This window comes from Sylvia atricapilla, chromosome 2 (assembly GCF_009819655.1).
Source record: "Sylvia atricapilla isolate bSylAtr1 chromosome 2, bSylAtr1.pri, whole genome shotgun sequence".
In the NCBI taxonomy this organism is placed as follows: Eukaryota; Metazoa; Chordata; class Aves; order Passeriformes; family Sylviidae; genus Sylvia; species Sylvia atricapilla.
This window is the reverse complement of record NC_089141.1, coordinates 54676731-54694702: the sequence shown is the minus strand read 5'-3', so window position 1 is coordinate 54694702 and position 17972 is coordinate 54676731. Positions and strand designations below refer to the sequence as shown.

Genomic DNA, 17972 nt, shown 5'->3' with positions numbered 1-17972 from the left:
CCATAGGAGAGATTAATGGCTAAGAGGCACAGGGCAAGAATAAAGAAATAAAGAAGTCTTCTGTGTATAAAATCTAGTTCAAACTGTTGCTTTGTCCTAGGAAGATGACTACATCTTTTACACGAGGGATCTTTTCCTTACAGCCATAAATTGACTATTATCCTGTGGGTCTGGATTTGGAGGGTGACTTTAAAGATAATGTCACACATTCGTAACAGTATTGCTGTAGCTGTAATGGTCTAAAAGCAAAAGCAAGACAAGGCCTATGGGTCAGTATAGTCAGAAAAAAAAAAAAGAGAAGTCCATGTTCAGGTCTGAGAAGCAAACATCCTTTGAGTTTAATTAGATATGTTAAGTCAGGTAGACAAAAAAGCTGGTTGGCATCTGTAAAATAAAGAGAATATTAAAAGTGAAGTGGTGACACTGTGATTATTTTATAAAGGAATAGATAGGTAAGCCTATGGCAGATAAAAAGATTAATAAAGAGGGAAAAATTATAGTGTCCTGCAAAAACTACTCCTTCCTTTCAATTCACCTTTTTACTGTCTGCTATAATTAAAGTTTTAGTCCCCTGGTTGCCTCAGACAATCAGAGGGCTGGTGCATATTTTTCTATCTACATGAGTTGGTCCAAGAAGCAATATAAGCTTTACCCACAAATCTTGGTTTGTGCAAAAGGCAGGCAGGGATAGTGTCTGCTCCTAGAAATGCACACCACTTTCTTCCCTGTTTTGTGAGCAAATCTGTGTTGGAGGAGTCTGCTGTGACCCTGTCTCTCTCTTCTCCTCATCTTTGAACTCACAAAGGTTGCCTTGTTATGGGCACAGTCTCTGAGGTCACAGCCCAGGCTGTGAGTGGACCTGGGCTTTAAATGAAGGGGTTAATTATATGTGATGGAAAGGACTTTTTTTGTTTACTTTTTTCACAGGTTTTCTAATCTAAAAGACAGGTGAAGCCTTAACTTTTATGGTCAGATTAATTTTCCTTTATTTTACTAACACAAGGGAGAAAAAAGTTACAACCTCTTATTCCTGCTGGCTCAGCAAAGCTCTACAAATGGAATAGGGAAACTGGGTCCTATTCTGGTCTGTATTATTGATGGAGGGGCTTTCTCCACCTCATCCTGGGATCTTCTCTATGTTCATCTCTGAAACTCCAGGGGGGACAATCAAGGCTGGAACAACAATATTTGCCCAACAACATCTTATTACTGTCTTTTACTGATGCCAGAGCAAAAAACAGGTTTGTTACCCTTTAAATCCCAAAATGAGTTTGCAGAGCATAAAGAACTTGCAGACCTATAAACTCTATTTTTATGCAGCCATCAAGTATTGTGCACTTTCCTGATATTTTCAATCTATAACGCAACTGTAAAAGAAAACTATTACAGATTGTCATCTTTTGATCATAAAAACATGGTGAGGAATCAAAAAAGTCTGCCAGAGGACATCTTTAGTTCATGCTTACTATATACATATGTGGATGAGGCATTAGACAGAGTATCTCAAGGCTATAGATTAAACAAATCTTGGAAGCACAACAAATAATAAGTCATGTAATCCAGTCTAGTGAGATGCAGCTTTCACAGAACACAGTCCACAGAGGCCGGATGCTATCCTGCATTGGAAGAATGTGAAATGATTGAATGAGAATAAGGCAAACACCTAGGAAATAGCTAAACCCCCAAACTGTCTTTGAATTCCAGCATGAAAACTCTCAAAATATGCCACTAGATCCATAACCTGATGCCTGTTAGCATTCAGAAGGGAGAATCGCGGTACCCAGAAAGAGTGGCTAGAACATGCATATGTGTGATGATTCTGTTACATGATTCTGTGAGTAATGGAATCCCTCTATTACACTTGAGGAAACTGAGACCTTCATGCCCATTAGTAGGCATCTAGCACTTGAGAGATTGCATTCAAATCTATGACACTGCTTTGTTGATGGAAAAGCAGAGACTGGGGGAATGAGAAAACAGGGAGGTAGGAACACAACTGCTAAAAGAGCTGAGGTAAAAAAACCCTCCACTGAGAACCCAGGGCCTCAAATCCCTGTATGAATAGTTGGAAGGATGGTTAGCTCTTGTGTCCCTAATGAGTTCTCTTGCTGAAGTAAAACACTGGAAGAGAGGCAGTCCCTAAAGGACATAAATGGTATATATGAGTCATTAGCTATCATCTGTTTCCTGAGCACCTTTACATTTTGAAGGCATGCACATGTGTGGAGACACACTCTACCCCATTAGGCGGTGCTGAAGTTATAGGGAAGTACATGCTGGGTTCCTTGATGTTGATGCATGTTTGCTTTGAAGGCCCTCTACTAGTAACTTCCATTAATACATAACAGCCCCCTTACCTTCAACCTTTGCAATGGTGGTTACATGCAAGCCTGCTTCTGCAGAATCAGATGGTTTGGGTTTGTTCTATCTTAATTCCAGTTTAAATTCCACTCAAACATCACCACCAAAAAAAAAAACCCCAACAACAGAAATGCGGTCAGTTTTCTTTTTTTTGAAGGGAAAACACAAAAAACGTGTTCCAAACCACATTTAGATTCTAAAGTTCAGAATTAATACCCTGAATTGAAGCCAGAAATGATCTTAGTCTTGAGGTTGAAAGTCTTTAGTCTTGGGAGTCGACAAATCAGTCATGACAAGCCTGAGCCAGCCATGGTTTATTATAAAATCAAGCTTGATTATCTACTTGAGGTAATTAGACAGACCAGAACAAAAGGACACAAAGTTAAAAAGCAACATATGTAGGAAGAACTAGAAGAGAAATCTTTTTCTACAGAGGTTGATGAATAGCAAGAACAAACTTGTACTTGATTTTTTTTTTTGTATACTAAATTCTGGCTAATAAGATAAAAGGATGCAAAATATTTATAATAAGCAGTTCATTAAAATCAGCTAGTCAGCTTCTCAGCTGCAGATTCCTCCCATTCCCTGCTACATGCACACAGTCCTGAAATTCAGGTGCAGCTTCTGAGCTCTTTCTGTTCACAACCCATGGCCTTTGTCTAAGTCCTAGAAGGTTATGAAAGTATTAAAAACACAATGAAGAAAGAAAAGGATGCTGTGACATTTATTACATTAAAGGACAGCAGCACTGTGTTTGGGTTTAAACACATTTAGTGTGAATTAAAAGACAAAAAGATCTAGTCACTTTTTCTTGTCCTCTTGTTTTGGTGAATTTATTGCTATTTTAATGAATACTTAATTTTTGGTTCTGCCTATTATAACAGATAAAGGTTAGGGTAATCTGCAATGTCCCTAAAATGCTTCAATTAAGCATGCTTAATTAAAGTGCCAAAATTGTTACCAAAATGTGCCAGAAAAAAAGGTTTCAGTGGCTATTCTTGCAAAGGTCAAAGTCATGCAAGTCCAATTATAGATCAAGACCTGAAATAGGAGGTTTCCAACAGAAGGGTTAAATACATTTGACAGATGCTGCTCAAAAGAAGGTAAAACTTTAACACTGCTGTTGGTTATAATATTCCACATTTATTGCTAGGAAAATGAACCACTTGAAATACAATTGTGTCAGAAAGAACAAAAAGTGTTGGAGAAGCATACAACTTGCCCTCTCCCTTCAATGCAGTCTGGACAAGTCTTTTTTGAAACACAGCTTGTGCTACTAGATCTTTACGAGAAAGGTGACATTAAGCACATCTGCACCTTCTCCCACAGTGCTGTCTTCTCTAAAAACTACCAAAGCTCTCTCCCTTACCTTTTCCAAATCCTTCTCTAAATATCACAGCAGCATAGTCAAAGAGAAAGAGAAGGTAGGAATTGGCTGCCTATTTCTAATGTGCACAACAGTCTTCCTGTTCTTCAGAGCCTGACTCTGAATATCAGATAGAGTTAAAACTGCTTTTTCACTTAGTACCGTATTACTGCTGTGCCAAGATACCTATAAAAAACCCACATAATAGACAGGAAGCTCCATAATCACTGTTGCTTTTCATGCCAATCAGTATTATCCCATTGTTTCCATGAAGTCCCTTACCTACCTGGTTTATCTAAGTGAAAGAAAACAGACCATGTGCAATTTGGGCCAGGATTGACTCTTAAGGGTTCAGGCATTGTTTAACTTACTAGAGCTCTGTATCTCTAAGCCTTTCCTGAATGGAAATAACAAATAATTACTAAATAATGTAGGCATTGTGGTCAGGAGGAGGAGATTACCTATAAAGGAAAATCTGCTAGAGCCAAGCAAATAATTTTTTAGGAAAAGAAAAACTGGAATAAGAAATGTGCAAGACCAGGAAAGACAGATAAAGCTGTTCTTGCTCATGAATAGAGCTATTAAATTTCTGAAGCTACAGTAACAGAATATCTTTTATATTTGGGCAGAATACAATCTAAATCTATACTACAGTGTGTTAGAGCATATTGTATGCATTAAGCTTAATTATCTTTCACCTCCACGTCCACTAATGGAACTACTCCAGTGGCCAGCTGCTTCCCATTCAGAGACATTACTCAGAGCTGCTGTCACGCACATCATTTGTCACCACCAGAGCACGGGAAGGTGTGGCAAATCCATTGTTAATCTGACCAAAGACAACATTAATGAAGTATTCTGTTACAAACTCCTTCACATGCCCAGAGATTAGGCTAACTTAAACCCTTAAATTTTCTTCTTCAGTGAGGACCATCAAAAGACTTTTTTTCCACACTGATTGGATCTGCTCATATTTCACAGACAGACTCCTGCCTTGAACTGAATGTGCATCTTCATGCTCTTTTTGAGACCTAGTTCTCATGCTATAAGAAAAGGGCATTTGAAGCGCAGGTGGCAGAGAGGAAAGAAAACCATGCTTATGTTCTTCTCCTCAAGCTAAAACACAGAAATTAGGCTTCTGATGCTTCCTCTCCAGGGGCCAAGCTCTAAGCATCAAACATGCAGGCAAAATTTGAGCCTAAATGGGGAAGAACAAAGGATTTTATGGCCTTGATTTGGGGTTGCTGCCTTGGGATCCATTCATATTCAAGTCTACTCCTCCCAGTAAGTTTTGCTCTGGGACTGCCGCAGGCGGCACCATCTGCACCCTCCTGAGAACACTCCGCATAGACTGAGCTAACTTGGGACTGAGATGACTCTTGGGACTGCTGTGTCCATCCCCTGTGGATCAGCACCTGTAAACAGCTTCGGCCTAAGGGCTTCAGGTAGCATTACTTCCCCTTTGCCACCCAGACACCACAACTGTGCTCAGCAGCTCACCTTCGAGCAGCCTGCCATTAACAAGCCTTTTTCATCCCTTAATTTATGTGATCCAGTATTCAAACATTGCCTTTGATTAGCTAAAATGGTCAATCTGCTTGTTCTATTGACTTCTATCCATAATAACTCAATTTTTCCATCAGAAAATTGTATGTCACCCAGGTTACACTGGGCTCTCTGTGTTGGCCAAGGAACCTGGGATCCTTGGAAGGGAAAGTGCTGCAGACAAAACTATAATCCAACAGAATTAAACGGCCAGTAGCAAATGATTCCCAACAGTCTCTTGGCTTCCTTTATACAGTGGGATGCTCATAATTACTCGTGGGCTTTCTAGTCTAGAATAAACAAACACATGGAAAATAATAGGAATGGAGGCTTTCCAAGGCAAGATAAAAGATGGGGAAAACTTCTGCAAAAATAAAATATTTCCTTATGTTACTTTACTGTAACATCAAATAAGAACATGCCAAACAGATTGTTGGTGGTATAATTACCAACAGCCAGGACTTATTTTTAAAAAATCCTAAAACAAAATGCCAAAACCTCCAAACAATATGGCTTGTATCATAAATTTACTCCAGTATTTTGAGACCATTAAGAAGACTACGCCAAATAGTAATCAGTCTGTTTTCCTAAATTGTTAACTGGCTTGGATAGATGTATAACAGCAGAAAGAGAGACACCACATTCCTAAAAAAACTCCATTCTGTATTTAACACAAGCTTTGCACTTAGCACTGCCTTCTATGTGGCCCTGCTCACCTCTGAATCTCTTTACTTGGGACATTCAGCCCTTCACACCATGTTAAAAAGTACTATTTATCTTCAAGCACTGAGCAGATTTTAATCATTATCTTCATCCCTGGCCTCAATTAAGGTCTAATATAGAGGAGGTACTTGAATGACCTAAGAGGCACACTTAACCCTGATAGCGTGTCAAAAGGCACTCAAGAGTTTCTGCCACATTTCCTCTGGCTGTCAAATCTTTCTCTCCTTTTCCTGTGGTAAACTGACTGTGTTTGTTCCTAGCACTTTAATGTCCCCTGGAGTGAAGTCTCCTTGAGTAACACTCACACTATAGAAAGTGTGATTAACTCTGCAGGCGCTTTTCAGGTCAATGAAAAAACCCACTTGTTACACTAGTATATAATACTTTAGAGATGTTCCCAGTGGCTCTACATACTGGGATTCCCACAGTACCTATTGTCTCTCACCCTTGCTGTTCTCCTGTGTCTTGGTAATAAAAATACGTAGCTTTATCTAGGTATAAATACAACACTAATCCTTTAGAGTATGTTTCATACAACTGCTATTATTCTGATGGGTCATTCAGATAATTTGAATGGTATATCTTTCCCTTTTGACTAAAATGTTTCTATATTGAAGATGATAAGATAGAAAGGAACTAAAATAAAAATCAGAATTTATTTTTTTTCAGAGCACACCTTACTACATTTCTTTTGCATCATAGGCTGACTTGTTAACAAAACACAATGCATAAAACAGGTTGGGAAGCTATAAGAGATGAAAAATGTGGCTTTTATTAAGATTTTTGATATCTTTTTTACTGCCAGATGTCAAACCAGTGCAGCATTCAGATAAGGGATAAAGACACTGAATACTACTGTGCCATGGAGCTGCTGAACTCTTCAGCTCTTGTGGTCTGCAGCTTTTACAGGCAGGAGAACCTGAGCTCGTGGAGCGCCTCAAACAGCTGCCTGTGCACAACAAAGCTTACATCTGGTGAGTGCTAAAATTCAGTCACAAATTATAGATGCTCAAGCATTTTTTTCCTTGGAAAAGTGACTATCTTCAGCTCATTATACAAGTGACTCACTTCAAAAATTTTTGTGGATAAGACTATAATGAGATAGGAGTTAAGTGTTAATTACAGAAAAGGAAGCTGTGTTTTGTTAGGCTTTTTCTTGGATGATTTGAGTTATGGACTCATCAGCACGTTGGATTAGTGGCTAAGCAATGTAGTGTAGAAAAAGGAAGCTTTAATAGGTAACAGGGTAGGAGGGGTAGAGTGAAATGAGACTGCCAGATGGCTACCAGTGGCTCCAAGCCTTCAGTAATGGAGAGGCCACAGAAGAAGAGGTATGCACACAAGAATTGGCAGAGTCCTCCGGCCAGCTGACTTCTTAAAAACTTCAGCACTTTACAGTCTTTCTTTGAGGAGCTGCTGAATATAATCAAATATATCTTGATTTTCTACTTTATTTGATTTTTCCTCGTTAACGTTACAAAAATGGTACGCAAGCAGAACAGTGAGGAATATGTTTACAATTTAGTCAGCATATGATGACCTGCAGCGAACAATAATTAATAAAGCATGCCTGGAATTTGAATATAGTGATTGCCTTTAGTTACAGTCTTCATTCAGAAGGAAAAGAGAGTCTGAATATTATGACTCCATACAATTGTAGGCTTCAAGCTAATAAAATTTTGGGAAGGACATTTAACCTTGTGTCTTGAGATTTAGGAGTCCCTAGATCAAAATTTCACAAATCTTTCACTTATCAAAAAGTACATCTGGGGTTACAGTTTCAGGATTGTAACTATTTACTGCAGCAAATACTGCTTCCAAAAGTGCAGTTTTCCTGAACTACGACTTGATTTGGATAGATAATTTCTGGGAACTTCATTCTATTTATTAATGATCAAGAGGACAGCGCATCGGAGAGAGCAGCACTTCAACACCGATTTGCTTTGTGGATCTCTCTCTACGAAGTATCTGGTACCCAACACTGTCAAAAGCACAATCCTGAGTGAGGTGACCTGATTGGAATTGACAGCTCCTATGTTCCACTGAAATCAGGTCAAAAGACCAGTGTGTGGGGAAAGCAGAGACAAATGGAAAAACAGAAAGGTCGATGTAAGTGCCTAATATTTCACAACTTCTGGTGTCTAAAAAATACATGCCTGAAGCCACAAAAATTATATTCTTTTATATGTTTTGGTAAGCAAGATGTTAGGCTTCGAAGGTTCCTAGTCTCTGATTTCACTAGGATTTTGTACAAGTGGTCAAAGACTAACTTCAGGGAAAAAAAAAATACAAGAACTGGGTGTCACTTAAAATTTTAGTATCTCGAGGCTGAGGCATATTGGCCAGACTCTTATGGAACAAGATGCTTTAATAATTATTCTGGAAATAAGCAGAAGGCATCAGTTTTCAGACATACCCCTGACTTCCAGGCAGACCTGTAACTTTCATCTTGGATGTCTGCCCTTGTGGTTTGTTATTTTACTCTGTAAGAGCACAAATATGCGTCACAGGGCATGAGCTTAACGTAAAGGCTAAATAAATTACCACTTGTGTACCACTCTTCAGGTTCATTTGTTCTGGGGAACTTTTTGACATACGCCATTTTTGGATCACAAATGTTTAGGACATCTGGAGGAAAGTGCCTCAAAATTGCTTCCTGTTTCTCAGAGCACTGGTTAATTAGTGAAAGGACAACTGAACTGAACTAGAGAAGTAAATAATTTTCTCAGCAGGATATCTTCCCTTAGAAAACAGGTGACCTGATGGCATTTGCTGAAATAAATGAAAGTGCAAGAACTCTAAATTCAGGAATGTTAAAATTGCATTTAAAAAGTACCAGTGCAAAAGCAAAATAAAACATTCTCGATTGGCTTAGGTCACTGAGTATTTCTTCTAGTCCTAAAACCTAAGAAAACAGCAGACTTGAATGCACTTGAAAGATGTGCTTGAATCAGTGTTGCTGAGTGCAAAAAGAGGATTTAGTTCTCAAAAAGATGAACTACAAACTAACCTTCTCCTCTCACCTCACCATTTTTCTCAAAGTCTCAAAGCAGAGAAAACAGCAATTTTAAGGCCTGGATAATTCAAAAGCAGTTTAACAGACTTCCTCCAACTTTTCCAGATCTTTCTTTCCTCTGAGAAAATTCAGCCTAAAAGGTACATTTTTAAAAGAAATTATAACCTGCTGAAAGGGGAAATATAGACTGAAAATACTTTTCAGCCATAACTATTCCACATCAATCTTTAACACTTTAACTAATGTATTATTAAACTACAGTTTATTGTATGGATTATGTATATATAATGTATAAATGCATATAGTGGTGTACATGTAATGCAGCAACCAAATACATGGAAAAAAGTAAGTTTTCTGAATAGGTGTAAGCAAAATATATGTAGACACATGAGAGATATTATATAACTATGAACAGGAATCCATCTTTACAAATGAAAGGTTCTGACATTTGCCTAGATCAAAAATCCAATTTTACAGCACTGGGAGATAAGGAATTAAATAGAGTGCAGATATCACCTAAACTGGTATTAAAAGGTTAGCAGTGCTTAAACTTGATTAGTTACCATCATCCCAGACTGAGAGGAGAGTATTGGCCAGATGCTGCAGAAGCTTTAGTTGTGATTTTAGCAAACTCTTGAGCTAGACAAGAGCCTCACAGATTGCAAACTGGGGACCATTAACTGTTAGAAGGCAGTATCCCAGCGTGTTACACAGCAGTGAAGTTAAGAACTGCTGGGGGAAAAAAAGTCTTGAGAAACCTCTAAAAAGAGGTTAGTAGTTAGTACGGACCCTATACATTGAGAACAAAAATGCCCTGCAGAGCAATCAGGAACTGGTCAGTTTGGGGAACGAAAGTGCATCAATGCTTAAGTCCTTTCAGCACTGAGAGATCAGAGGACTAAGAGATATGTCAGGATGCAGGTGAATACCACACCCCAAATTTCAGACTATGGCAGGTTATGAAAAGATATCCAGTAAAGACCATAGTCTCTCCAAGATTAATCTAAACTACTCACTGCTTTCCTAGCCATCAACAAGGCTGAGGACAAAAATCCAAAAAAAACCCAAAACCAACCACAACAACAAAACAACCCAAACAAAACCAACAACAAAACAACAAAAAGAATAACATAGAATTTTAGAGATGGGGAGATAGATAGCACTGGGACATGGTTGCGTCATTTTCATCTCAGAGAAATGTAACAGATGACAGTAGCAAAAGCAATATGTGACTGCTGACAAAGCTGACTTTGTTACTAGAAATAATAACAAAAAATGAAAAAGCTGGAAATAGCTAGGGACCAGTTAGATATTTGTCTGTGCATAATGATGCAAACCCTCACTGAAAAGATACAGTAAATATATTAGAGCAAATAAATCTATAAGTATTTCCATGGCAAACTGAAGTTTTGCTATTATGGATCTGTCATAAAGAAAATATGTCAAAAACTTATGAATCTTAAGGAAATATAATGAAGTGTCTAAGCACCTATTTACCTTGAAAAGACAAAGAAGTCTGAAACAAAGAAAAACAAAAGGAAAGAAAAGAAGTTATTCTGCACCTGTAGAGAAATCAGGCAGCACTTCAGTAATTAATATTTATTACTTATGGCACCTTTCATACATTGAAAATGCTGAACAAATATGAACTGACTTGTACAACATCTTTACAATACGTGATACACATAATTATGGAAATTACAGCAGGGGGCTGTCAATGGTATAAAATCCTGGAGAACCTCCCTTGTGAGGAAAAGCACTGCACCTGAGATGAGGCTGCCATGTAGGGATTGCACAGCACATCTGAGGACAAAATTTACACCAAAACTGAAGAGACAGAATAGAGCAAGATAAAAAGGCAGGGCAAACTTCCACAGGAAATGCAACTAGGATGCTTATAAATGAAAGCAGCAGAAGCTGATTTTGACATGTGATTATTTTCAGGTTGGAGGTAATAACGTTCAAGTTGAGCACATCTGCAGGTAAATCCTCACCAGAAAATGGAAAAAGTTGTTTCCCCATCAACATATTGAATCAATAAATGTTCTGAACTCGAATAGACTCACAATGATCAAGTTCAGCTAGTAACTCCACATGGTACAAATCACAGCATGTACCCAAGAATGTTGTCCAAATACTTCTTGAACAACAAGCCATGACCATGTCTCTGAGTAGCTTGTTCCAGTGCTTGACCACCCTCACAGAGAAGAACTTTTTCCAAATAACAAATTCCCTGATGCAGCTTTAAGTCATTCCCTCAAATCCCACACCCAGACACAGAGAGAAGAGACCAGCATCACCCTCTGCACTGACCTTCATCAGGATGTCGTAGACAGCAACTCCTCAGCCTCCTCTTCTCTAAGCTGAACAAACCTGGTATCCATAGCTGCTCCTCAAGCCTTGCTCTCTAGTCCCTGTCATCATCTTTGTTGCCTTCCTTTGAACACACTCATCACTTTCGTATTTTTCATATGACACTTACCACTGCACCAAAACTGAGGAAAGTGGGATAGAGACTTCTTTTGTGTGGTTAGTTACATTGTGCCTAATGCAGCCACGTTGGCCCTTTTGGCCACCAGGACACATTTTTGACCAATACTGAGCTTCCCACCAGCAAAACCCACCAGATTGTTTCTGTAGGGCTGCATTCCAGCCTCTTCTCTTCCAGTCCGCTCATACATCCAGGATTACATAGTCCCAGGTGCAGAATCTGGCATTTGTCCTGATTAAATATCACACAGTTGGTGATTGGCCAGCCCTGTAATCTATCCACGCTCCCTATTAGGCCAATCTACCCTCCAGAGAATCAACAGCTTCTCTTTAATTTAGTATCATCAGTAAACTTAGTGTGGACTCAGCTTCTGCATCCAGGTTGTTGACAGAAGCATTGAAGACAATTGGATCCCAAGGAGAGGATGGCTTTGCTTGTTTCTTTTAATCACGAGCATGGGGTTAAAGCCAGAGATCACCAGTCAGTTCACAGCCTCCACCAGCTCAACTCTCTGCTTGAGACTGATTCGTTATAAATCAACTTTCTTGCAGCTTAGTGTACCAGCCTGTAAAACAGGTAATTCAAAGCCAGACCATCAGCTGTGAACTGGCACAGCTCCACTCAGTCCCCAGTGTCAGGAGGGGGCATATTTGGCCAAAATTAAGCATCAGGCCTCCCTGGTGAGGCAAGCAGAGTGATTTACATCATGACCTGGCTCACTGCATCCATGTCTGTGTGGAATGTGACAGAATGCTGCCCTGATACAGATATTACACAGCTCTTCCTAAGCTGAACGGGCAGTGCAGCTTCCAGAGGGAATCTGTCATATGCCTACCATGTGGCTTGTGTGTACAGGGCACCCACCCATTTACAAATAATCGTTCTCTACATCACAGGAACAAAGAAGTTTTAATGTTTCCAACTAATTTGGCCTCTACTGTTGATAACAAAGTCTGCTATGTGCAGTCTTATCTGTAAAATATTGCTGGTTTCAAAATACTGTTTTTGTGGGTGTTACAGGAAGTGATCCCTTGTAACACTCTCCCAAACTACGACTGGGAAGTAAATGACAAAGTTCTAACAAGAACAATCTCTTGACACTCAATTTTATGGAACCAGTCAGAAAGTAAATAAGCACACACCTGACAGGAAAAGCTTCACTTCACTAGTATCAACTGAGCATATGAACTGGACAGGCTTCATGATTTTCTGCCCAATTAACATAACTCCAAAATCTCCAGTCAAGAGTTCTCAGCCCAGGGTATTCCTTGGCAGAACCTCAAGACATCCTGCTTGAACAGAGAAACAAAAAAATGTTCCTCTTACACGACTTGCCTCCTAGTCTTGACCCAGCATAAAGATTGATGGTTTAGCTGTTCAATTTCCCCTGAGAGTTTTAGTTCTTCACAAGGTTAAAATATAATATGGATTACATACCTACTATAAGAGGAGACTAATACACAGTATGCAATATTAATCACAGGTGATGTTTTCAGAACATAAAGGTATAATAACCTCAGAAAACATTCCATGTATTTTTCAAAGGACATGAAGAATTCAAGACTGGTGCAAATGATGTTTTTAAGAAAAGAAAAATCTTACCTGTCACAAGCTGTTGTCCTGCTAATCCTACTGGAACCATCCCCAGATTATTCATAGCTGTAGCCCAAGCTGTGGGATCAGTGACTGACATGTTAAGCTGTGTGGTATCTATAGCTATACTTCCCAAACCATCAGCTGCTGCAAGAAAATAAACATGATGTAAGTAGAAAAGCCAATTCACAACAATATTTAACCAAAACTTTTAGTGAAAACTAGGTATCACAACAACCATGTATTGTGAGTTTGTTTTGTTTCTTAATTACGATTCACCTTTAGATCACTGATAATAGTTCTTGTTATTGTATAATACAGCACAAAGATATTGGAAACATTCAACAGATGTAAAGTACAAGGAAAAATCTATTTCACCATGAGGATAGTAAAGAAGTAGAACAGGTTGTGCAGTCATAGTCCCTGGCACCTTTCAAGACTTAACCTAATAAAGCCCTGAATATCTGGTCTGACCCTATCTCTGGCCCTGCTTTAAACAGGAGGTTGGATTGGAGACCTTCTGAGGCCCCTCCCAACCTGAATAAATTGTCCTGCAACACTCTGATAGAGCTTAATAATACAGGAATAATTGTGGAACTTGCCTGAAACTGGTGAGAAGCAAACACACCCCAAGGAAAGAGCTATTTTCCATAAGGTGTGGGGTTTTTTTTGTAAGCTTTAAGAATACATTATCCCCTAACTAAAAAGAGATCAAGCAGAATCTATTCACTATGACAAATACCAAGTTTTTTCTAAAACCAAAAGAGAAATATCATGAATAAGGTCAAAATAGACTCAGTCCAGGTATGAATCTTCCTTCAATGGGGAAGAGTGGGTGGGATAGTTAAGGGATGGCACCTTTCTAATACTGAAACACTAGACACAAGATCACACAATTTTGCTTCGCCTCTCCCCAGCCACACCTGAAATAAGTTATTTTCAGTTATTTTCTTACGGCCTTTGCAGACCTGAGATATTTACCGGCAGCCATTGCTTTTCCCTGGATCCTTTTTCTTCTGTTAGACTTCTTTAGTTAGGAATAATCAGCTACTCTATTAGCAGCATCTTGAGATGGGCTATCGCCAAGCATAGGGTGCACACACAGCTCATTAGGCTCTGAAAGAGAAAAGATGGAAATCAACTCTCAGTGCCACAGTCAGAGCACAACAACAGACTGACCTCTTTGGGAGGCACTCGAGGCTTCTACACTCTCCCTCGGGATCACCAGCCCCAGCCTCTGTGCACACATCTCACAGCCTCTGTAGAGGCATTCCAGCAAAAGCTCCTCCTTGCCTGCTGAACAAACAGCGCCACGTATGAACCTGTCAGGCCACTGAAAAGCCCTTCACAAATTAGGTCTTATCAGCAGCTACACAGCCTCCTCGGCCTGAAGGCATCAGCTGAAAGTACACATTAAGGGATGAATATGATTTTTTTTTTTTTTTTACTGTTAACAATTAACTGATGTTGCAAGTTTCAAGAAAATAGTTGTCTGTTCTGAGATGGAAAGAGGAAAGAAAATACTATGCAAGGACTTAAAGAATGGAGCCTGCAGAGATGTAGCAAAGAAAACCTAACAAAGCTGCAGATGATGCCTGCTCCTTAACTAACACTGCACCCTTGGCTCACAGAGCTTAGTTAGCTCGAAGCAAAAGCACAGTATCTGTTTCTAGCTAACACACATTGCTCTCATCAGATGTCTGTCAGGCCATAAATTTTACATAGGACAACTTCTTGCTGTTACTGTCGTTGTTTGGGAAGCTCACCCTATCAGTGCACCGCTCATCAGAAAGCAGGATGAACAGGTGACAGGCAGGAGGTGTGAGCAGAGTCTGTGAGCTCCCAGCACCTCCAGCAGGGGCAGAAAACACTGCGCCACATGCACAAGCCCAAGTTACTCTGTGCACCAGGTATATGGGACTGTGGGTGAAGGAAGGGTCAATTTTTTTTTTGCTGTCCAGTAGCCTAAGGGGTCTGATCCAGGGTGTTGGGTACCAGGGGCCAGCAACTCACTGGAGGCTTACAAGTGTTCAGGGAGGTCATTAGCACAGTGCAGGTGAATCTTGGTGACTTGAACAGCCCTAGAATAGCTGTGCTGACTTTAAAAAGATACTTGAAAGACCATAATTAAGAGGTCTCCAACATGCAGACCCTAAGGATTCATCTTTAGAAAAGACACAATTAACATAATTACACTATATTTTAGGTTAGTACCTCCCACACTTTTCTTTTTTTTTTTTTATTTGATGTGCATAAAGTACAAGCCAGAAACTTTTATGTTTTAGTTCCATGACACTGTACATACACATCATTTTGTAGGAACATGACCAAATCAATGGCTGTAAAATTGAAGAAAGAGTCAGGCTCAGAAAATGGTCTACATTTTTTTTTCTTTGTTGTAATTTACAAATAACCAGTATACTAGGCTAAAAAGCATTTTGTTCAAATCTACAGCGGGTCTCCTTAAAAGTCAATATTTATCAACCCTTAATACTTGAATTTGCAATTCCAATTCTTATTTGATCTCCACTATTCATTATACATAACATAAAATATTTTTATAATAAAATTAGCTTTTAAATAACATCTATAAACACCAAACAAATACTGAATGGAAGTCCTCTGCAGGGAAGGTGACTATAACATAAGGCAAGGCAGCCAAGATTCATGTCAAGTTTTTAAAACCTGGGTGTCTCCTGTTCAGCTCTTTAAACTTGTACTTAGCCCTTTCCACTGAGGCTATAAACTTCTGACCACAAACATCTGTTTTGAGGTTAGAGCTAGCTGAATTATTCCTTGTCAATAAGTTATTTCTCACACAGTACAGCCCTCCTTGTTCTTTATGAATCACTGCCAAATCAATTCCGATTTACAAATATATGCTGAATAGCCCAGATGAGAGTGGTCCACCTCTTCCCCTGACCAGCAGCCTTGTTGCCTTGATGAAGAAAGGAGCATTTAAAACCCAAGGTGATGAAATGCCTCTTCACACCTTGCTGTGTGCTACTTGCTTGTCCCCATAATGCATCACCACAGCATTATGGGCAGGAAGGGGATACTGTCCCAGGGTTTTGGGGCAAAGGCATCTCAGAGAGGCATGGACTGCTGTGAGAGGAGGAAGAAAATGGGTATTAAACCCTCTCTGCCAAATCATCTCCCTTGCCCATGTTTTACTGTTTGGTGGAGTGTGTACCAGGTGATAGGTCTGCTGCTGAATGCTACACACCCTTCTGCCCAAGCCCACACTGCAGTTGCACCAGTTGTGCAGGACCAGAAATGCAGGACTAGGCAAATGCACTGGGCTAGGCAAACACACCTCAGTCTACTGGGAATGACCTTTTGGTGTTTGCCTTCTGACATGGTGTTCACATACTTAAAATTTTGGTATACTTTCATGATCTACAAGAATTTGTTCAAGTCCTTGCCGAGGAAGAAGAATATAGTGCCATGAACATGAACGATAGCAGGATCAGTAGGTTAAATTGGTGAAACTTATGGTATACTGTACCACCAGGTCTGCCCAATAAGTCAAGGAAGTCTTTGCTCAAACACACTCTCCCAGCCCACCCTGGCTCTGGGCAGCTTTGCTTTCTCTCTGACCATCAGGTCTACTGTTTTATCAAAAGTACCTGGATGCAGTACAGGGTGAACCAGGGGAAAAGTCATAAAAGAGAACGTGAGGAGCCTAAAGTGGAACTAGTTCTATCTAACCAAGAACTGCTGCAGGCTATTTTGTCAGTGGAAGAGAGCTGAATAACAAGCATAAACGAACCTATGAACACTGAATAATTTGCAGCAAGCTGTAGGCAGAACTAATGCTCCATCCTGAAGGACACAGACTGTAGAAACTAGCTCTTTTAAAAAGAAAAATACTAATTGTGAACATCCCTTCTAGTGACAACTCAGTGGTTACATTAACACAGAGCAACATAATATGGCTAAAATAGTCTTCTAGGCATTTTGTACCTGATTTAGACTCAAACATTAGCTTTTGTTTAAAAATTTCTGAAAATTTGTATAGAGAAGGTTTCATTAATGCTTAAAATAAAGTCAGCTTTGGGCAAATTTCAGCATTTCTTTGTGTAGCTCACACACTGCACTATTATACCCTTCATGACACTGGAAACAAAACAAGCAAGGAAAACAAACGAACCCACTGTCTAAGTCATACAAAAAGCAAGATCCTAAGTTTAATGAGAAATACATCTACTAGAAACGATTCTTGCTTTCTTAATAATAAATTGAATCACTGTTACTGGAAAAGAGGCAAGAAAGTGTAAGCTTATGCAGGGATCCTGTGTAACCTGAGCAGACATTAACCAACAACATTTCACTGACATCACACCTTTAGAGAGCATTCCTGATTTACAATTCACTAATACTCCTCCAGGCATTAATGACCTGAAAATATATGTAAAAGAAATCTGTTTTTATAAACACTTGTGCATGGGAGTAACTCTACTCCAGGGGAGTAACTTCAGAAGCAAATAAAGCCATAACCCTGATTTACAGGAGAAAATGTATAAAATATTCTGGACCCTGCTATTCCTTGATGTTTGGGAAAAGCACGGACATTAATAAAACTTTTCTGATTTGAGAACTGCTGATTAACAAAATTTTGATGCCAAACATTTTGTAAAGCGATTTCACGTTACACTTTTTTGGTGGTCTCTCTTCTTGGGATCCAATGCAAGTACCTTGGATGGTGAATTGCAGGAGACATTTAGACTTCCCTCAGACAGGTTGTCAGGAAGATAAAGAACCCTCAAGTCCATACCAATGAGCACTTCTCAGTCATAGCAGTCATAGCAGATTGTACTTAGTGCACATATTTTATACCAGGCAATTAAATGCAGTTACCCAAATGAATTCAGAAG

At 39.4% G+C, this 17972-nt stretch overlaps 1 protein-coding gene across 6 annotated transcripts in view; it reads right to left on the bottom strand.

The window, feature by feature from the left end:
• The window catches only part of ENOX1 (ecto-NOX disulfide-thiol exchanger 1), a 307210-nt gene that overhangs the window by 118814 nt on the left and 170424 nt on the right, over positions 1-17972 (bottom strand). For all 6 annotated transcript variants that reach the window (XM_066313327.1, XM_066313322.1, XM_066313323.1 and 3 more), the window contains 2 exons: positions 14077-14211; positions 13105-13242 (listed from right to left, as the gene is read on the bottom strand). In XM_066313327.1, coding sequence (XP_066169424.1) covers positions 13105-13242; positions 14077-14086 — 148 coding nt within the window. In that variant the 5' untranslated portion in view covers positions 14087-14211. The remainder of the gene's footprint in view (positions 1-13104; positions 13243-14076; positions 14212-17972) is intronic.